The following is a 20,000-nucleotide window of genomic DNA, read 5'->3' on the forward strand; positions in this document are numbered from 1 at the left end:
ATGGATCCATTTTGTCTTCTAATGCCTCTTAAGGGTAAAGTCATCCAAAAGTAACTGAAAGTAATCAGATTACATTGCCGAGTTTGGGTAAATCCAAAGGTAACGTTACCGATTACTACTTGGGACAGGAAACTAGTAACTAACGGATTACATTCAGGAAGCAACCTACCCAACCCTGTACATAAGTAGCAGTCATTCACATATCTTCTGACAACTTTCTCCATTTTACATTCCTCCACAGATTCTTCCGCTGCTCGCTCCCTAACTCGTCCAGGCCTCCGTGGTCTTATATCTTACAAAGCAGATAAATTATAACATCTGGATCTAACACAACATCCCCTGTACTCCGTAACTACAACCCCTCCAGTTAATTTAAACTCTTCTCACATGCAGTACAAGGGCTCATCATTTTGAAATAAAGGTCATCTCTTTTCTCTTTTCCCCCTCCCTCGCTCATCTCTCTCTCTCTTTCTCTCCCTCCCTCGCTCATCTCTCTCTCTCTGTGTCTCTCTCTCGTTCTACCCCTCCCTCGCTCATCTCTCTCTCTCTGTGTCTCTCTCTCTCTTTCTCCCCCTCCCTCGCTCATCTCTCTCTCTGTGTCTCTCTCTCTCTCTCTTTCTCCCCTTCCCTCATCTCACTCTCTCTCTCTGTGTCTCACTCTCTTTCTCTCCCTCCCTCGCTCATCTCTCTCTCTGTGTCTCTCTCTCTCTCTCTCTTTCTCCCCCATCTCTCTGTCTCTCTCTCTCTCTCTTTCTCCCCCATCTCTCTCTCTCTCTTTCTCCCCCATCTCTCTCTCTCTCTCTCCCCCATCTCTCTCTCTCTTTCTCCCCCATCTCTCTCTCTCTCTCTCTCTGTCTCTCTCTCTCTCTCCCCCATCTCTCTCTCTCTGTCTCTCTCTCTCTCCCCCATCTCTGTCTCTCCCCCATCTCTCTCTCTCTGTCTCTCTCTCTCTCCCCCATCTCTCTCTCTCTGTCTCTCTCTCTCTCTCCCCCATCTCTCTCTCTCTCTTTCTCCCCCATCTCTCTCTCTCTCTGTCTCTCTCTCTTTCTCCCCCATCTCTCTCTCTCTTTCTCCCCCATCTCTCTCTCTCTCTCTCTCTCTCTCTCTCTCTCTCTCTCTCTCACTCTCTCCGTGTCAACATAGGTAACTGGTCCCTCTCCACCTCTGCTCAAAGCATCACTGCTGTAACATTACCGCCGTGCGCGACCTTTCTTGAGTGGCAAGGTCACAGCGGAGTTCATAATGATGCGTCACTAGCCTCATTCACTTAACTCTCTGCTGCCATATGGTGACCTTCCTGCAGTGAAAGCAAACGTGTGATGTGGATGGAGTGCTATTCTATTCCTACATAATGTGTGTGTGTGTGTGTGTGTGTGTGTGTGTGTGTGTGTGTGTGTGTGTGTGTGTGTGTGTGTGTGTGTGTGTGCGCGCGCCTCGGTGGCTTTGGTTAGCGCCCAGAGGTGCCCAGAGGCATAGAAGTGCAGAGGCAGGTGACAGACACAGTCACAAAGTCCCGGGAGCTAATCGTCTCTAATCGCCGAGCTCCACTTCAGTGCTGTTGAGTTGAAACAATGACATCTGGCTGTACTGGGAGTATAGAGGAGGCCAAAAGGTTGGAACAATTGACAACAGATAGCTAAAGAGGCTTTAGTGTAATACAAGTGGTTTGGAATCAAAACAAACTGCGAATATAACAAAGACAGCTAGTGTATTTGAGAGGAGCGCTTGCAAGTAAGCATTTCCCTGAACTCTGTACACTACAATTAACTTTAATTTGATTTAGGACGAAATCATTTACAAAACAATCACGCTGTACAGAACCAGTGAGAAGCCAGTGTTATGAAATTACCGTCGTACAATAGCGCGATAACTTCAGCCCACATAATGAAATGAATATCTTAATGAAATGAATGTCACAGACCCAGTAAAATACAGGTATTTACACTGTGAGAACAAAAGGCATGTTATTAATAAGATATATTCAGACTATCAACACACAGTCATGATTAAAATAAAAAGATAATAAGATGTTGAACAAAAGGACAATTGGCAGTTATGTTGTGGGGGGGGGGGGGAGAAAAAAATCAGAATAAAATGTCGAGATGAATTTTTTATGGAGAACCTGGGTGACAATTGTCTACAATGCATAAACATTTTTAGACTGAAATACATTATTCAATAAGGAGAGCGGATGACTTAAGATGCAGAGTTTATTTTTACATTTTACTACAATAAAAAAAAAAAGAACCCTTTGATGAGGTCTATGAATAAAACAACGACGGGATAAAAAGTTGGAGGCGGTTTTTTTTTTTTGGGGGGGGGGGGGGGGGGCAGGGGGGGTCTTTTTTGAATGGGTTCAAATCCCATTTGGGAAAAGCATATGCCCTGGCACTCAAACGATATAACAGATCTTTGAATAAGAATTGATCGGTATTCATATATATATATTTTTTTTTAATCAAGTCGTTTGTGAAGGAAATACTACGTAATTAAATATACTGTACATATCGAATACTATGGGTTAACAGTGTCCCCCATTTCCTAATATGCATAAAATATACAGTACAGTATTTTATACACAAATACAGTCAAAGAACAGAACATACAATGTGCAGTGTATTATACAACTGTACAATATAAAAATGTAGTATGTAGTATGTAGCATGTAGTATGTAGCATGTAGTATGTAGCATGTAGCATGTAGTATGTCGTATGTAGTATGTAGCATGTAGTATGTAGCATGTAGTATGTAGCATGTCGTATGTAGCATGTAGTATGTCACATGTAGCATGCAGTATGTAGCATGTAGTATGTAGTATGTAGCATGTAGTATGTAGCATGTAGTATGTAGTATGTAGCATGTAGCATGTAGTATGTAGCATGTAGTATGTCGTATGTAGCATGTAGTATGAGGCCTGTAGTATGTAGTATGTAGCATGTAGTATGTAGCATGTAGTATGTAGCATGTAGTATGTAGTATGTAGCATGTATCATGTAGTATGTAGTATGTAGCATGTAGTATGTAGTATGTAGTATGTAGCATGTAGTATGTAGTATGTCACCAGGAAATCACATTTTTAATGCAATAACAGAATAGATACAGTACATTCCTTTGGAGAAGATATTCCCTGTCAATCAATATTAATCATATCATATCAATATTGAATTTTAACGAAAGCCAAAAATGTTATAGAATTTGATACTATAATTAATTTGGTATAGCATAGGTAACGGTGTAGAAATGTATCTGGACAGGCTTGAGAACTGTTATAAATGACTGTGTTAGTGTGTTGGTCGGCCTGGACTTTCCCATGATATGTCCATCATTAGCACTTGGACCTGTTTTCCACTCCAAACTCTATTTCCCTCCTGGAAAACAGGTCCAAGTGTCCCTCTTGAAGAGAATGACAACTTGTTTATTCACTTTTTTTTTTTTAGTTTCTCTCTTTGTTTCTCTCTTTGTCTCTCACTCTCGCTCAGTCTTTCTGTCTCATTTAGTCTTTCTGTCTCGCTCAGTCTTTCTGTCTCGCTCAGTCTTTCTGTCTCACTCAGTCTTTCTGTCTCATTTAGTCTTTCTTTCTCGCTCAGTCTTTCTGTCTCACTCAGTCTTTCTGTCTCACTCAGTCTTTCTGTCTCACTCAGTCTTTCTGTCTCGCTCAGTCTTTCTGTCTCATTTAGTCTTTCTGTCTCGCTCAGTCTTTCTGTCTCACTCAGTCTTTCTGTCTCGCTCAGTCTTTCTGTCTCATTTAGTCTTTCTGTCTCACTCAGTCTTTCTGTCTCGCTCAGTCTTTCTGTCTCACTCAGTCTTTCTGTCTCACTCAGTCTTTCTGTCTCACTCATTCTTTCTGTCTCGCTCAGTCTTTCTGTCTCACTCAGTCTTTCTGTCTCACTCAGTCTTTCTGTCTCCATGTCGCTCTGTTTTTCATTCTAATCATCTTCCATTCCCATTCTTTCTTTCTTTCACTTTCTTTTTCTCAGCCTCACTTTACATTTTCATCTTTTTCTTTTCTCTGGGCTTCTCGGTCTCTCCATCAGCTCTTCTCCTCCTTAGCGCTTCGGCCAGTCTTATTCAGCACAGAGTTAAGTTCGTCGAGGAGGTTGGGGGGCATTAGACCCCCCTCTCCCATCAGAACGGGTCTTCTGTTTGGGTTCTTGACACCACTCTGAGGGGCTTGGGGCTCTGGGTGTGGAGAGGGACATCGCTGGGGCTGGATCACCCCCGCTGAAACATTTCTCTGACCAGTCCCGGGGGACACGAGTCGGTCCTTCTGCTTCAAGCAATTAGCCACTATGGCTGTTTTGTGCCGGAGACTGCCACAATCTTCGCTATTCCTTGTTTTCTCATCTTCACTGGGAGGTGTGCCGATGTTTAGGGACAGCTTTCTGTATGACGGCTACGGAAGGGAGAGGTAGAGAAAGGGTTCATTTCTTGAATATACCTTCGAAAAGTTTTCAGACACCTTGATTTTTATTATTATTATAATTTATTTCTTATTATTTATTATTGTCGAACTGCTTTGCTTTATCTTGGCCAGGTCGCAATTGTAAATGAGAACTTGTTCTCAACTTGCCTACCTGGTTAAATAAAGGTGAAATAAAATAAAAAAAATAAATTATAACATTTATGATATATTTTTTTCCCCTCATCAATCTACACACAATACCCCATAATGACATCACAATACCCCATAATGACATCACAATACCCCATAATGACATCACAATACCCCATAATGACAAAGGATCAAACTGGTTTTTAGAAATTTTTGCAAAGAAAATGTAATACAACTGAAATATTACATTTACATACTGTAAGTATTCAGACCCTTTACTCCAAACTTTGTTGAAGCACATTTGACGGCCTCGAGTCTTCTTGGGTATGACGCTACAAGCATGGCACACCTGTATTTGGGGAGTTTCTCCCATTCTTCTCTGCAGATCCGCTCAAACTCTGTCAGGTTGGATGGGGAGCGTTGCTGCACAGCTATTTTCAGGTCTCTCCAGATATGTTTGATCAGGTTCAAGTCCTGGCTCTGGCTGGGCCACTCAAGGCCATTCAGAGACTTGTCCCGAAGCCACTCCTCCGTTGTCTTGGCTGAGTGCTTAGGGTCATTGTCCTGTTGGAAGGTCAACATTTGCCCCAGTCTGAGGTCCTGAGCGCTCTGGAGCAGGTTTTCATCAATGATCTCTGTGTACTTTGCTCCATTCATCTTTGCCTCCATCCTAATTAGCCTCCCAGCCCCTGCCGCTGAAAAACATCCCCACAGCATGATGCTGCCACCACCATACTTCACTGTAGGGATGGTTCAGGGTTCCACCAGACGTGATGCTTGGCATTCAAGCCAAAGAGTTCAATCTTGGTTTCATCAAACCAGAGAATCATGTTCCTCGTGGTTTGAGAGTTTTTAGGTGCCTTTTGGCAAACTCCAAGCGAGCTGTCATGTGTCTTTTACTGAGGAGTGGCTTCTGTCTGGACACTCTACCATAAAGGCCTGATTGGTGGAGTGCAGGGATGGTTTTCCTTCTGGAAGCTTCTCTCATCTCAACAGAGGAACTCTAGAGCTCTGTCAGAGTGACCATCGGGTTAACGGTCACCTCCCTGACCAAGGCCCTTCTCCCCTGATTTCTCAGTTTAGCCGGGAGGCCAGCTCTAGGAAGAGTCTTGGAGGTTCCAAACTTCTTCCATTTAAGAATGATGGAGGCCACTGTGTTCTTGAGGATGATCAATGGAAACAGGATGCACCTGAGCTTAATTTCAAGTCTCATAGCAAAGAGTCTGAATACTTCTGTAAATAAGCTATTTCTGTTTTATAATTCAAATAAATGTGCAAAAAATATCCAAAAATCTGTTTTCGCTTTGTCATTATGGGGTATTGTGATGTCATTATGGGGTATTGTGATGTCATTATGGGGTATTGTGATGTCATTATGGGGTATTGTGATGTCATTATGGGGTATTGTGATGTCTTTATGGGGTATTGTGATGTCATTATGGGGTATTGTGATGTCTTTATGGGGTATTGTGATGTCATTATGGGGTATTGTGATGTCATTATGGGGTATTGTGATGTCATTATGGGGTATTGTGATGTCATTATGGGGTATTGTGATGTCATTATGGGGTATTGTGATGTCATTATGGGGTATTGTGATGTCATTATGGGGTATTGTGATGTCATCATGGGGTATTGTGATGTCATTATGGGGTATTGTGATGTCATCATGGGGTATTGTGATGTCATCATGGGGTATTGTGATGTTATTTAGGGGTATTGTGATGTCATTATGGGGTATTGTGATGTCATTATGGGGTATTGTGATGTCATTATGGGGTATTGTGATGTCATCATGGGATATTGTGATGTCATTATGGGGTATTGTGATGTCATTATGGGGTATTATGTCTAGATTGCTGAGGATATTTTTTTCTATAATTCATTTTAGAATAAGGCTGTAACGTAACTAAATGTGGAAAAAAGTCAAGGGGTCTGAATAATTTCAGAAGGCACTGTAAATAAAGTAATCTACTGTCTCATGATATGATAAGCTCTTATCTGTAAGAGTTCAGCTTACACAACTATTATTAGAGCTAAAGAATGGGTGATCAACAACCAAGTCAAGTGTATTGGCTTGATTCACTTCCTGACTAAATTATGCGTAAGTTTGAATTCATGGTGGAGAGACGATACGGAGACTTACGTTTATGCTGGTTTTGTGTTTCGTGTTCTGTGGACTCTGCTGGGCTGCTGACATGCTTTTATGAACTGCAGGTTTGCTGTGATCTCTGCTCTTTGACCAGAGGTCTCCTCCATGCTGATGACACAGACACTCATTAGTCAATACACTGTTCTATGTCTATAGTGATACACTTCCTATAAGTAGTTTCTGCAACCATTTTTGAAACTATGACATTATTACGACAAAACAAATTCATGGACATTCTTTGTTCAGTATGAGTCCACTTGGAGACGTTGGAGAAAGCGCAACAGTTTATGATTTAAAAAAAAAATTACTACACCTAACAATTTAACAATTGTCCATGATCTTCAATACCTATGGAGAATGTTGGCTTAATAAACAATATCAGGTAGTGTTGCTGCCGTTGTCTCTCTGGAACTTTCTCTGAGTATGTTTTTAAAGGCAGCGATACTGAGCCACCGGTTAGGGTGGAGAGAGTTGAGAGTCGCAGGGTGATGACCCGGTGTTCCTGACAAAAAATCCTGACCGTGCTTGCTCGTACTAAACTTTAATGACTTGTCCACTTCCTGGTCACAGGTTGACCTGAGATACCCTTGAACTCTTTTCATCTCCTCATTTAATTTGTGCTGGAATGTGTGCATGGACCTTTTGTATCTCTCCACCACTCCCCAAAACAAAAAGAAACTAGACTTCCCTTTGCCAGTTGCTATGGAAACACTTTCCCGAAAGCCAAATGCCTGCTAAAAGGTAAGAGGAAAGAAAGTGAGAATAAGTATTCTCTCTCTCTCCCTCGCTGTCTCTCTTGCTGTCTCTCCCTCGCTGTCTCTCTCTCTCTCTCTCTCCCTCGCTGTCTCTCTCGCTGTCTCTCTTGCTGTCTCTCTCGCTGTCTCTCTCTCACTCGCTGTCTCTCTCTCTCTCGCTGTCTCTCTCTCTCTCTCGCTGTCTCTCTCTCGCTGTCTCTCTCTCACTCGCTGTCTCTCTCTCTCTCGCTGTCTCTCTCTCTCGCTCTCTCTATCTCGCTCTCTCTCTCTCTCACTGTCTCTCTCTCTCTCTCTCTCTGTTTCTCTCTCTCTCGCTGTCTCTATCTCTCTCCCTCTCTCTCTCTCTCTCTCTTTCTCTCTCTCATTCTCTCTCTCTTTCTATCCTTCTCACAAGTCTTAGAAGCTTTGAGAGGAGTCTACTACTTTTAGCCTGCTATACCCTGCTATAGATTTAGTTGTTTAGGAACTGACTCTGAGAGCTGAGAGTAGGGAAAAGTCACTGTTGCTCACGCTCTAGCAAACGCTCTAGCCAAAAATATGGCCTTCCACTTTAGGTCTGTCTTTTACTGACAGACCTAAAGTAAATCGCTAAAGACTAGGTCTTACATGAAGTACTTGTGACAAACAACAAGCACAGTTGATGGTTGTAGAGTCGGCAACGAGACGACAACGCACAAATAGGGCAATGGAAAACTAAGATTTCTCTTTGTGTATCTATGAGATGCACTGATGCACTTTTCAGAATAGTAAGGATGAGTGCTGATGAATTTGCAACATTTAAAAAGCTTATTTTCTCATAGTAATAACTCGCTTTTGTTTTTGTCTTTTAATTAAAAAAACTAAAATGAGACTGAAAATTACCCTCCCGAACTCTCCCTGAAGAAGAGAGAGAGAGAGAGAGCGAGAGAGAGGGAGAGAGAGACAGCGAGAGAGAGAGAGAGAGAAAGAGAGAGAGAGAAAGAGAGAGAGAGAGAGAGAGAAAACAACAACAACAATTGAACGAGAAAAAGGAGAGTGATGTTCTCTCGCTCATCTGCAACATCTGTAGCTTCTCTCCTCTTTGCATTATTTATGGCGGCTGTGTGCTGTCAGCCACTGACACAAACAACACTTAGCTATATCTGCTGTAGATGTAGGTACTGTAGTGTTCTGCTCACCAATGTGATGGTTACAATCTCCCTGACCTTATTCCAGTGGCTGAGAATGTTGCACATAATGTGATTTATGTTATCGCTGAGTGACCTTGAAAACTTCACAGCAGTTCCCCTTATTTATGTATTGTATTTCGTGTTAGTCCCCATTTTTTGGGGGGAGGTTACAATGGAAAATGATGAACAATGATATGGGAGTGTAAATGTGATTTATCGTATCTCGCTGGTTTAAAGATGCAGTTTTTCCCTGAGTGTTAATCAACCAATTTTTCACGGGAATGAGCAATGGCGAAAGGAGAGGACCAACAAACCATTCTCAATATGTATCATTGTCTTTCGTTCAAGGATTATTACGTTTTCATACACTTGGTGGAAAGAGACCGTACAAGGAAACAACATCCGTGGCTCCAGCTCTTACAGTAGTACGTGCACCAGGAGAGATCGTTCTACGTCAGACGTGTTCTCCTTACACCATTTCAACAAGCTGATTGGTCAATGCTTATATAATCGATAGAACATAGTGAAACATCGACCATGTTGAACACAACCTTTATTTCCTAAGAAGTTTCCAGAACCCTGAATATACCTTCATCGTGATGATGTCAGTCACCCAGTCTATTTGAGACTCCTTCCCCTCGCAGCAGAAATGCCTGTGGATCAGAAAACAATAGTAGATATAAATTACCCCTTAACCACTGACCTAGGGTCAGATTTTTACTATACTGCCTAAAGGTAAAGGATATGCATATGAGGTTAGGATCTGATCCTGGATACAACGTCCAATACCCTAACACTGGTGTGGGGCTGAGGGAAAATAATGGCCTCATTCTTAACAGTGAAAAACATCTGATTAATCAAATCTGGTGGAGAAATCATACGGTCTTCAATTTCTTATTTTTGTTCTGTCAAACTTGATAAAAACGACAGAAGAGGAGGGTGAAGGTTTTGAATTATTGAAATTGAAAAGCAGTGAAAAGCACTCACCATTGCTGTTTGTCTGTGTAGACGGTGAAACCCCAGCTATTAAAGGAAAGGGAGAAGATGGTTTAAACGTCGCTTTTCTGCAAACTGGTGACCCACACTCTGATGAAAAGTTGTTTTCGCATCTCGCACGTCAAGTCAAAAGGAAACAAGACGATGCAAACCTCTGAACTCGGATGATCAGAAAACATCTTAGGGGAAAAAGTATACTACCATCAATATATTTATAATCGTCCTTTCAAATACAGACAAACACAATGTTCATTATTATGTTTAGCCCTCATGCTAGGATTCAAGGTGTACGCCCCCCCCCCCCCTCGACACACACACACACACACACACACACACACACACACACACACACACACACACACACACACACACACACACACACACACACACACACAGGTCTGTGGCTACAAGGTTAGGTCAGTGATAGAACAGATAGAAAACCAAGGAGATGAGGAGGAGACAAAGCCTGTATCCTATCTAAACCCCCTGCTAGCTAACCCATCCAACCTCCCCCAAGCCTGTATCCTATCTAAACCCCCTGCTAGCTAACACATCCAACCTCCTCCAAGCCTGTATTATATCTAAACCCCTGCTAGCTAACCCATCCAACCTCCCCCAAGCCTGCATCCTATCTAAAACCTCTGCTAGCTAACACATCCAACCTCCTCCAAGCATGTATTATATCTAAACCCCCTGCTTGCTAACCCAGCCCATTCAACCTCCTCCAAGCCTGTATCCTATCTAAACTCCCTGCTAGCTAACCCATCCAACCTCCTCCGAGCTTGTAGCCTATCTAAACCCCCTGCTTGCTAACTCAGCCCATTCAACCTCCTCCAAGCCTGTATCCTATCTAAACTCCCTGCTAGCTAATCCACCCAACCTCCTCCGAGCTTGTAGCCTAAACCCACTGCTTGCTAACAAAGCCCATTCAACCTCATCCAAGCCCTTTGTCAGGTCGGCCTGTTCTTAATTATGTGGTTTAGTCTCTTTCCGTCTCTTCGACTCTCTCCATTCCTCCCAGCCTCTCTCTCTCTCTTCAACTCCCTCCATTCCTCCTTCTCTTTCTCTATGACTCACACCAATCCTCCCAGTCTCTCTCTTGCTGTCTCCTTAACTCCATCCACTCCTCCCAGCCTCTCTCTCTCTTTGACTCCCTCCATCCTGTCTTTCTTTCTTTCTCTTTGACTCCCTACAATCCTCCCAGCCTCTCTCTCTCTCTTTCCCTCCATTCCTCCCAGCCTCTCTGACTCCCTCCATTCCTCCCAGTCCCTCTTTGCTCCATCCATTCCTCCCAGTCTCTCTGACTCCCTCCATTCCTCCCAGTCTCTCTGACTCCCTCGATTCCTTCCAGACTCTCTCTCTTTCTCTCTCTTTGACTCCCTCCATTCCTCCCAGTCTCTCTCTCTCTTGCTGTCTCGTTAACTCCATCCATTCCTCCCAGACTCTCTCTCTTTCTCTCTCTTTGACTCCCTCCATTCCTCCCAGTCTCTCTGACTCCCTCCATTCCTCCCAGTCTCTCTGACTCCCTCCATTCCTCCCAGTCTCTATTTGACTCCCTCCATTCCTCCCAGTCTCTCTCTCTCTCTGTCTCTCTGACTCCCTCCATTCCTCCCAGACTCTATCTCTCTTTGACTCCCTCCATTCCTCCCAGTCTCTCTGACTCCCTCCATTCCTCCCAGTCTCTCTGACTCCCTCCATTCCTCCCAGTCCCTCTTTGCTCCATCCATTCCTCCCAGTCTCTCTGACTCCATCCATTCCTCCCAGTCCCTCTTTGACTCCCTCCATTCCTCCCAGCCTCTCTGACTCCCTCCATTCCTCCCAGTCTCTCTGACTCCCTCGATTCCTTCCAGACTCTCTCTCTTTCTCTCTCTTTGACTCCCTCCATTCCTCCCAGTCTCTCTCTCTTGCTGTCTCGTTAACTCCATCCATTCCTCCCAGACTCTCTCTCTTTCTCTCTTTTTGACTCCCTCCATTCCTCCCAGTCTCTCTGACTCCCTCCATTCCTCCCAGTCTCTATTTGACTAACTCCATTCCTCCCAGTCTCTCTCTCTTTCTCTCTCTTTGACTCCCTCCATTCCTCCCAGACTCTCTCTCTTTCTCTCTCTTTGACTCCCTCCATTCCTCCCAGACTCTCTCTCTTTCTCTCTCTTTGACTCCATCCATTCCTCCCAGTCTCTCTTTGACTCCCTCCATTCCTCCCAGTCTCTCTGACTCCCTCCATTCCTCCCAGACTCTCTCTCTTTCTCTCTCTTTGACTCCCTCCATTCCTCCCAGACTCTCTCTCTTTCTCTCTCTCTTTGACTCCCTCCATTCCTCCCAGACTCTCTCTCTCTTTCTCTCTCTTTGACTCCCTCCATTCCTCACAGTCTCTCTGACTCCCTCCATTCCTCCCAGACTCTCTCTCTTTCTCTCTCTTTGACTCCCTCCATTCCTCCCAGACTCTCTCTCTTTCTCTCTCTTTGACTCCATCCATTCCTCCCAGTCTCTCTTTGACTCCCTCCATTCCTCCCAGTCTCTGACTCCCTCCATTCCTCCCAGCCTCTCTCTCTCTTTCTCTCTCTTTGACTCCCTCCATTCCTCCCAGTCTCTCTGACTCCCTCCATTCCTCCCAGTCTCTCTCTCTCTGTCCCTCTGACTCCCTCCATTCCTCCCAGTCTCTCTGACTCCCTCCAATCCTCCCAGTCTCTCTGACTCCCTCCATTCCACCCAGTCCCTCTTTGCTCCATCCATTCCTCCCAGTCTCTCTGACTCCATCCATTCCTCCCAGACTCTATCTCTCTTTGACTCCCTCCATTCCTCCCAGCCTCTCTGACTCCCTCCATTCCTCCCAGTCTCTCTGACTCCCTCGATTCCTTCCAGACTCTCTCTCTTTCTCTCTCTTTGACTCCCTCCATTCCTCCCAGTCTCTCTCTCTTGCTGTCTCGTTAACTCCATCCATTCCTCCCAGACTCTCTCTCTTTCTCTCTCTTTGACTCCCTCCATTCCTCCCAGTCTCTCTGACTCCCTCCATTCCTCCCAGTCTCTATTTGACTTCCTCCATTCCTCCCAGTCTCTCTCTCTCTCTGTCTCTCTGACTCCCTCCATTCCTCCCAGACTCTCTCTCTCTCTTTGACTCCCTCCATTCCCCCCAGTCTCTCTGACTCCCTCCATTCCTCCCAGTCTCTCTGACTCCCTCCATTCCTCCCAGTCCCTCTTTGCTCCATCCATTCCTCCCAGTCTCTCTTTGACTCCCTCCATTCCTCCCAGTCTCTCTTTGACTCCCTCCATTCCTCCCAGTCTCTCTGACTCCCTCCATTCCTCCCAGACTCTCTCTCTTTCTCTCTCTTTGACTCCCTCCATTCCTCCCAGACTCTCTCTCTTTCTCTCTCTTTGACTCCATCCATTCCTCCCAGTCTCTCTTTGACTCCCTCCATTCCTCCCAGCCTCTCTGACTCCCTCCATTCCTCCCAGTCTCTCTGACTCCCTCCATTCCTCCCAGTCTCTATTTGACTTCCTCCATTCCTCCCAGTCTCTCTCTCTCTCTGTCTCTCTGACTCCCTCCATTCCTCCCAGACTCTCTCTCTCTCTTTGACTCCCTCCATTCCTCCCAGTCTCTCTGACTCCCTCCATTCCTCCCAGTCTCTCTGACTCCCTCCATTCATCCCAGTCCCTCTTTGCTCCATCCTTTCCTCCCAGTCTCTCTGACTCCATCCATTCCTCCCAGTCCCTCTTTGACTCCCTCCATTCCTCCCAGCCTCTCTGACTCCCTCCATTCCTCCCAGTCTCTCTGACTCCCTCGATTCCTTCCAGACTCTCTCTCTTTCTCTCTCTTTGACTACCTCCATTCCTCCCAGTCTCTCTCTCTCTGTCCCTCTGACTCCCTCCATTCCTCCCAGTCTCTCTTTGACTCCCTCCATTCCTCCCAGTCTCTCTGACTCCCTCCATTCCTCCCAGTCTCTCTGACTCCCTCCATTCCTCCCAGTCTCTCTCTCTCTCTGTCTCTCTGACTCCCTCCATTCCTCCCAGCCTCTCTCTCTCTTTCTCTCTCTTTGACTCCCTCCATTCCTCCCAGTCTCTCTGACTCCCTCCATTCCTCCCAGTCTCTCTCTCTCTGTCCCTCTGACTCCCTCCATTCCTCCCAGTCTCTCTGACTCCCTCCATTCCTCCCAGTCTCTCTGACTCCCTCCATTCCTCCCAGTCCCTCTTTGCTCCATCCATTCCTCCCAGTCTCTCTGACTCCATCCATTCCTCCCAGACTCTATCTCTCTTTGACTCCCTCCATTCCTCCCAGCCTCTCTGACTCCCTCCATTCCTCCCAGTCTCTCTGACTCCCTCGATTCCTTCCAGACTCTCTCTCTTTCTCTCTCTTTGACTCCCTCCATTCCTCCCAGTCTCTCTCTCTTGCTGTCTCGTTAACTCCATCCATTCCTCCCAGACTCTCTCTCTTTCTCTTTCTTTGACTCCCTCCATTCCTCCCAGTCTCTCTGACTCCCTCCATTCCTCCCAGTCTCTCTGACTCCCTCCATTCCTCCCAGTCTCTATTTGACTTCCTCCATTCCTCCCAGTCTCTCTCTCTCTCTGTCTCTCTGACTCCCTCCATTCCTCCCAGACTCTCTCTCTCTCTTTGACTCCCTCCATTCCTCCCAGTCTCTCTGACTCCCTCCATTCCTCCCAGTCTCTCTGACTCCCTCCATTCCTCCCAGTCCCTCTTTGCTCCATCCATTCCTCCCAGTCTCTCTGACTCCATCCATTCCTCCCAGTCCCTCTTTGACTCCCTCCATTCCTCCCAGCCTCTCTGACTCCCTCCATTCCTCCCAGTCTCTCTGACTCCCTCGATTCCTTCCAGACTCTCTCTCTTTCTCTCTCTTTGACTCCCTCCATTCCTCCCAGTCTCTCTCTCTTGCTGTCTCGTTAACTCCATCCATTCCTCCCAGACTCTCTCTCTTTCTCTCTTTTTGACTCCCTCCATTCCTCCCAGTCTCTCTGACTCCCTCCATTCCTCCCAGTCTCTATTTGACTCCCTCCATTCCTCCCAGTCTCTCTCTCTCTTTCTCTCTCTTTGACTCCATCCATTCCTCCCAGTCTCTCTTTGACTCCCTCCATTCCTCCCAGTCTCTCTGACTCCATCCAATCCTCCCAGTCCCTCTTTGACTCCCTCCATTCCTCCCAGCCTCTCTGACTCCCTCCATTCCTCCCAGTCTCTCTGACTCCCTCGATTCCTTCCAGACTCTCTCTCTTTCTCTCTCTTTGACTCCCTCCATTCCTCCCAGTCTCTCTCTCTTGCTGTCTCGTTAACTACATCCATTCCTCCCAGACTCTCTCTCTTTCTCTCTTTTTGACTCCCTCCATTCCTCCCAGTCTCTCTGACTCCCTCTATTCCTCCCAGTCTCTATTTGACTCCCTCCATTCCTCCCAGTCTCTCTCTCTTTCTCTCTCTTTGACTCCATCCATTCCTCCCAGTCTCTCTTTGACTCCCTCCATTCCTCCCAGTCTCTCTTTGACTCCCTCCATTCCTCCCAGTCTCTCTGACTCCCTCGATTCCTTCCAGACTCTCTCTCTTTCTCTCTCTTTGACTCCCTCCATTCCTCCCAGTCTCTCTCTCTTGCTGTCTCGTTAACTCCATCCATTCCTCCCAGACTCTCTCTCTTTCTCTCTTTTTGACTCCCTCCATTCCTCCCAGTCTCTCTGACTCCCTCTATTCCTCCCAGTCTCTATTTGACTCCCTCCATTCCTCCCAGTCTCTCTCTCTTTCTCTCTCTTTGACTCCATCCATTCCTCCCAGTCTCTCTTTGACTCCCTCCATTCCTCCCAGTCTCTCTTTGACTCCCTCCATTCCTCCCAGTCTCTCTGACTCCCTCCATTCCTCCCAGACTCTCTCTCTTTCTCTCTCTTTGACTCCCTCCATTCCTCCCAGACTCTCTCTCTTTCTCTCTCTTTGACTCCCTCCATTCCTCCCAGTCTCTCTTTGACTCCCTCCATTCCTCCCAGCCTCTCTGACTCCCTCCATTCCTCCCAGTCTCTCTGACTCCCTCCATTCCTCCCAGTCTCTCTTTGACTCCCTCCATTCCTCCCAGTCTCTCTGACTCCCTCCATTCCTCCCAGTCTCTCTGACTCCCTCCATTATTCCCAGTCTCTCTCTGTCTCTCTGACTCCCTCCATTCCTCCCAGCCTCTCTCTCTCTTTCTCTCTCTTTGACTCCCTCCATTCCTCCCAGTCTCTCTGACTCCCTCCATTCCTCCCAGTCTCTCTCTCTCTCTGTCCCTCTGACTCCCTCCATTCCTCCCAGTCTCTCTGACTCCCTCCATTCCTCCCAGTCTCTCTGACTCCCTCCATTCCTCCCAGTCTCTCTCTCTCTGTCCCTCTGACTCCCTCCATTCCTCCCAGCCTCTCTCTCTCTCTCTCTGACTCCCTCCATTCCTCACAGCCTCTCTCTCTTTCTCTGACTCCCTCCATTTCTCCCAGTCTCTCTTTGACTCCCTTCATTCCTCCTAGCCTCTCTCTCTCTTTGACTCCCTCCATTCCTCCCAAAAATTATCAGAAATGTTAATTGGGTAACATGAAACATTGGGTTGGCTTTTTAATTGGGTAACATGAAACATTGGGTTGGCTTGTGCCTTCTTCTCCTTCTTATGCCACAAAAATGCAGCTGGCTTGACATGAGTTATAAATTACAATAATACAAGATTAGGAAAATAAAATAAAGTGGCAGCAAGATTTCTCCATTCGCAGGAAGCTGGCCAAAAATTGGTACTGTGTAATGATCAGGCTTTTTAATCAGCTTCTTGATATGCCACACCTGTCAGGTGGATGGATTATCTTGGCAAAGAATAAATGCTCACTAACAGGGATATAAAGAAATTTGAGCAACAAATTTCAGAGAAATAAACTTTTTGTGAGTATGGAACTTTTCTGGGATTTCTTATTTCAGCTCATGAAACATCGGACCAACACTTCACATGTTGCGTTTATATTTTTGTCCAGTGTACATTTAATCAATGGTGTTATTGTGAGGGTGTTAGGAGTGGTTTGGATAGCCTTGATGTTGAGGCACTCGGAACAGAAAGAGAAGGCGTTACATATTTTCGGAGATGAGGAACTCACATCATGAGAGACAAAATAACACAGTAAAGAAGATATTAATATAGGTATTGAAGACCGGTATTAATAATGATGAATCTCTAATAACACTTAGATATATTATTTACACTTTGATAAGGTATATGTGATAAGTATCAGTGATATTTACCTGGTGGGTGGTTTGAGCTTCTTCTTCAGTCCTAGGTAACACTTGACTAACTTCAGTGGGACCTCTCTCTCTGGCTTAGTGCTCTTGGACAAACAGGAAGTCAGTCAGACAAGGGAAGTAGGCCGTTTCAAGCAATCCAAATAGCAAGAGCATTTTTTTTTTGCAAAAGTGTCATGTCGGGGTCTCAAAAAGACAGGCAGTCCAAACAAACGCTTTCCAAAAACAATCACTACCAGAGAATAATTGGATGGAGGAAAATATTGATAGTTACATATCGCAATATTATTTTTGGACGATATAGTAGCGATAATTGACTCCAATAGTAGATAATAAATAAATAAATAAATAAAGACAAATGAACCATTTTTTTTTTAAATGTAATTTTGCTATTGTAAGTATCGTTAGCTTGCGCTAGTTAGCTGTACCTGCACCAAACATCCTGTATTTTTCATCCTATTGGTTGTTCTCCAACTTCTTTTTAAATAGTGAGCCAACGTGTTTTCGGCACTTTAATTTCCGACTGATCAAAATGAATTTGTGACTCGTTTCAGGAGACTAGACTCTCTTTGTGTCTCTCTGTGTGTCTCTTTCTGTGTCTCTATAAATGTCTCTCTCTCTCTGTGTGTCTCTGTGTGTGTGTGTGTCTCTCTCTCTGTGTGTGTCTCTCTGTGTGTGTGTGTCTCTTTCTGTGTGTCTCTCTCTGTGTGTGTCTTTCTCTCTGTATGTCTCTCTCTTTCTGTGTGTCTCTCTCAATGCGTGTCTCTGCACATCACTACATCACAGGAGATACTTCACAGGATTTGAACATGAACATGTTTTGTAATCAGAATGTGTTTTGGAACAGAAATGCCTTCTGGAACATGTGAACTTTAATTTGCCTTAATAACAAACTTGTATTACATCCATAAATACAAATAACATTGTTCAATTATGTGGCTAGTTGGTTTAGCCATGGAAAAAGGCAGGAACATTCCCGCTAGCCATGATTGGCTGAGATAATGGATGGGGGCTGGACATGCCGGGAGATGAATTTGGATTAGTCTACCATGTAGCATGCTTCTATCTATAATGTGAGCTGTTCAGTATGCGTTGACAGTCCTTTTTACTGTGCCGATTTTGAAAGATATGACGTTAGCCATCGAGAACAACAAAAACTATCGATCAGTTGGAAAAGGGGATGGGCTACATTCTGCGCACGCCATGGGCAATGTAAACCTTGACAGAATGCTGGCCAAACGAGATGTAGTTACAAACAAAACAGAGTTAAATGGTTCCAGTCTGTCGTGACGCATTCACCCATGTATACGGATGAGAGTCTAGCTACATTTTCAGATATTATTTTAGAATGTTTGTTGGGAAGTTATTTTTATTGCAAGTTAAAGCGTAACACTAGTTAGCGAACAAATGTTAGCTTGCTGGTTGGCTAGCTAAAGTTACATGTATGATCTTTGTATTAATATTATTAGAATCTGAAATTCATTTGCATTACTAGTTATAGCCTAATGTTAGATAGCTAACATTGAACCGAGTTTTTTTAGCTTTAGCTACCTGCAGATTCATACTACAGCTATGACAATGTTTGTATAGTGGCTTGCAAAAGTATTGTTGCCTTACAACCTGGAATTAAAATAGATTTTTGGGGGGTTTGTATTATTTCATTTAAACAACATGTCTACCACTTTGAAGATGCAAAATATTTTTTATTGTGGAACAAACAAGAAATAAGACAAAAAAACAGAAAACTTGAGCGTGCCCAACTATTCACCCCCCCAAAGTGAATACCTTGTAGAGCCACCTTTTGCAGCAATTACAGCTGCAAGTCTCTTGGGTATGTCTCTATAAGCTTGGCACATGTAGCCACTGGTATTTCTGCCCATTGTTCAAGGCGAAACTGCTCCAGCTCCTTCAAGTTGGATGGGTTCTGCTGGTGTACAGAAATATTGAAGTCATACTACAGATTCTCAATTGGATTGAGGTTTGGGCTTTGACTAGGCCATTCCAAGACCTTGATATGGTTCCTCTTAAACCACTCAAGTGTTTCTTTAGCAGTATGCTTAGGGTCATTGTCCTGCTGGAAGATTAACCTCCGCACCAGTCTAAAATCTCTGGAAGACAGAAACAGGTTTCCCTCAAGAATTTCCCTGTATTTAGCGCCATCCATCATTCCTTCAATTCTGACCAGTTTTCCAGTCCCTGCCGATGAAAAACTTACCCACAGCATGATGTTTCCACCACCATGCTTCACTGTGGGGAAGGTGTTATTGGGGTGATGGGAGGTGTTGCGTTTGCGCCAGACATAGTATTTTCCTTAATTGCCAAAAAACTAAATTTTAGTCTCATCTGACCAGAGTATGTTCTTTCATATGTTTTGGGAGTCTCCCACATGCCTTTTGGCGAACACCAAACGTGTTTGCTTATTTTTTCTTTAATAAGCAATGGCTTTTTTTCTGGACACTCTTCTGTAAAGCCCAGCTCTGTGGAATGTATGGCTTAAAGTGGTTCTATGGACAAATACTCCAATCTCTGCTGTGGAGCTTTGCAGCTCCTTCAGGGTTTCTCTAGTCTCTTTGAGACTGGTCAGTGAGTTTTGGTGGGCGGCCCTCACTTGGCAGGTTTGTTGTGGTGACATATTCTTTCAGTTGATGTAAGAAGGGCTTTATAAATCAATTTGATTTGATTTCCATTTTTTTATTATGGATTTAATGGTGCTGGGATGTTCAAAGTTTTGGATATTTTTTAATAACTCAACCTTGATCTGTGCTTCATGGTGCCGCTTGCTTGGTGGTGCCCCTTGCTTAGTGGTGTTGCAGACTCTGGGGCCTTTCAGAACAGGTGTATATATGCTGAGACATTTGACACTTAAATAAAGTCCACCTGTGTGCAATCTAACTAATTATGTGACTTCTGAAGGTAATTGGTTGCACCAGATCTTATTTAGGGGCTTCATAGCAAAGGGGTGAATACATATAAATGCACCACTTTTCATTTTTTAAATTTGTATAATTTTTTAAAACAAGTCATTTTTTTCATTTCACTCCACCAATTTTGACTATTTTGTGTATGCCCATTTCATGAAATCCAAATAAAAATCCATTTAAATTACAGGTTGTAATGCAACATAAAAGGAAAAACACCAAGGGGATGAATACTTTTGCAAGGCACTGTATTTAG

General features: G+C 44.5%; 1 protein-coding gene across 1 annotated transcript in view; it reads right to left on the bottom strand.

Annotated features, from left to right (window-relative positions):
- Positions 1-3,470: 3,470 nt before the first annotated feature.
- The window catches only part of LOC139379099 (ArfGAP with RhoGAP domain, ankyrin repeat and PH domain 2), a 224,414-nt gene continuing 207,884 nt past the window's right edge, over positions 3,471-20,000 (bottom strand). Inside the window, exons 29-33 of the mRNA XM_071121911.1 lie at positions 16,830-16,912; positions 9,596-9,631; positions 9,198-9,261; positions 6,700-6,813; positions 3,471-4,394 (exon numbers count right to left, since the gene is read on the bottom strand). Coding sequence (XP_070978012.1) covers positions 4,032-4,394; positions 6,700-6,813; positions 9,198-9,261; positions 9,596-9,631; positions 16,830-16,912 — 660 coding nt within the window. The 3' untranslated portion in view covers positions 3,471-4,031. The remainder of the gene's footprint in view (positions 4,395-6,699; positions 6,814-9,197; positions 9,262-9,595; positions 9,632-16,829; positions 16,913-20,000) is intronic.

Source organism: Oncorhynchus clarkii, chromosome 21 (assembly GCF_045791955.1).
Source record: "Oncorhynchus clarkii lewisi isolate Uvic-CL-2024 chromosome 21, UVic_Ocla_1.0, whole genome shotgun sequence".
Classification (NCBI taxonomy): domain Eukaryota; kingdom Metazoa; phylum Chordata; class Actinopteri; order Salmoniformes; family Salmonidae; genus Oncorhynchus; species Oncorhynchus clarkii.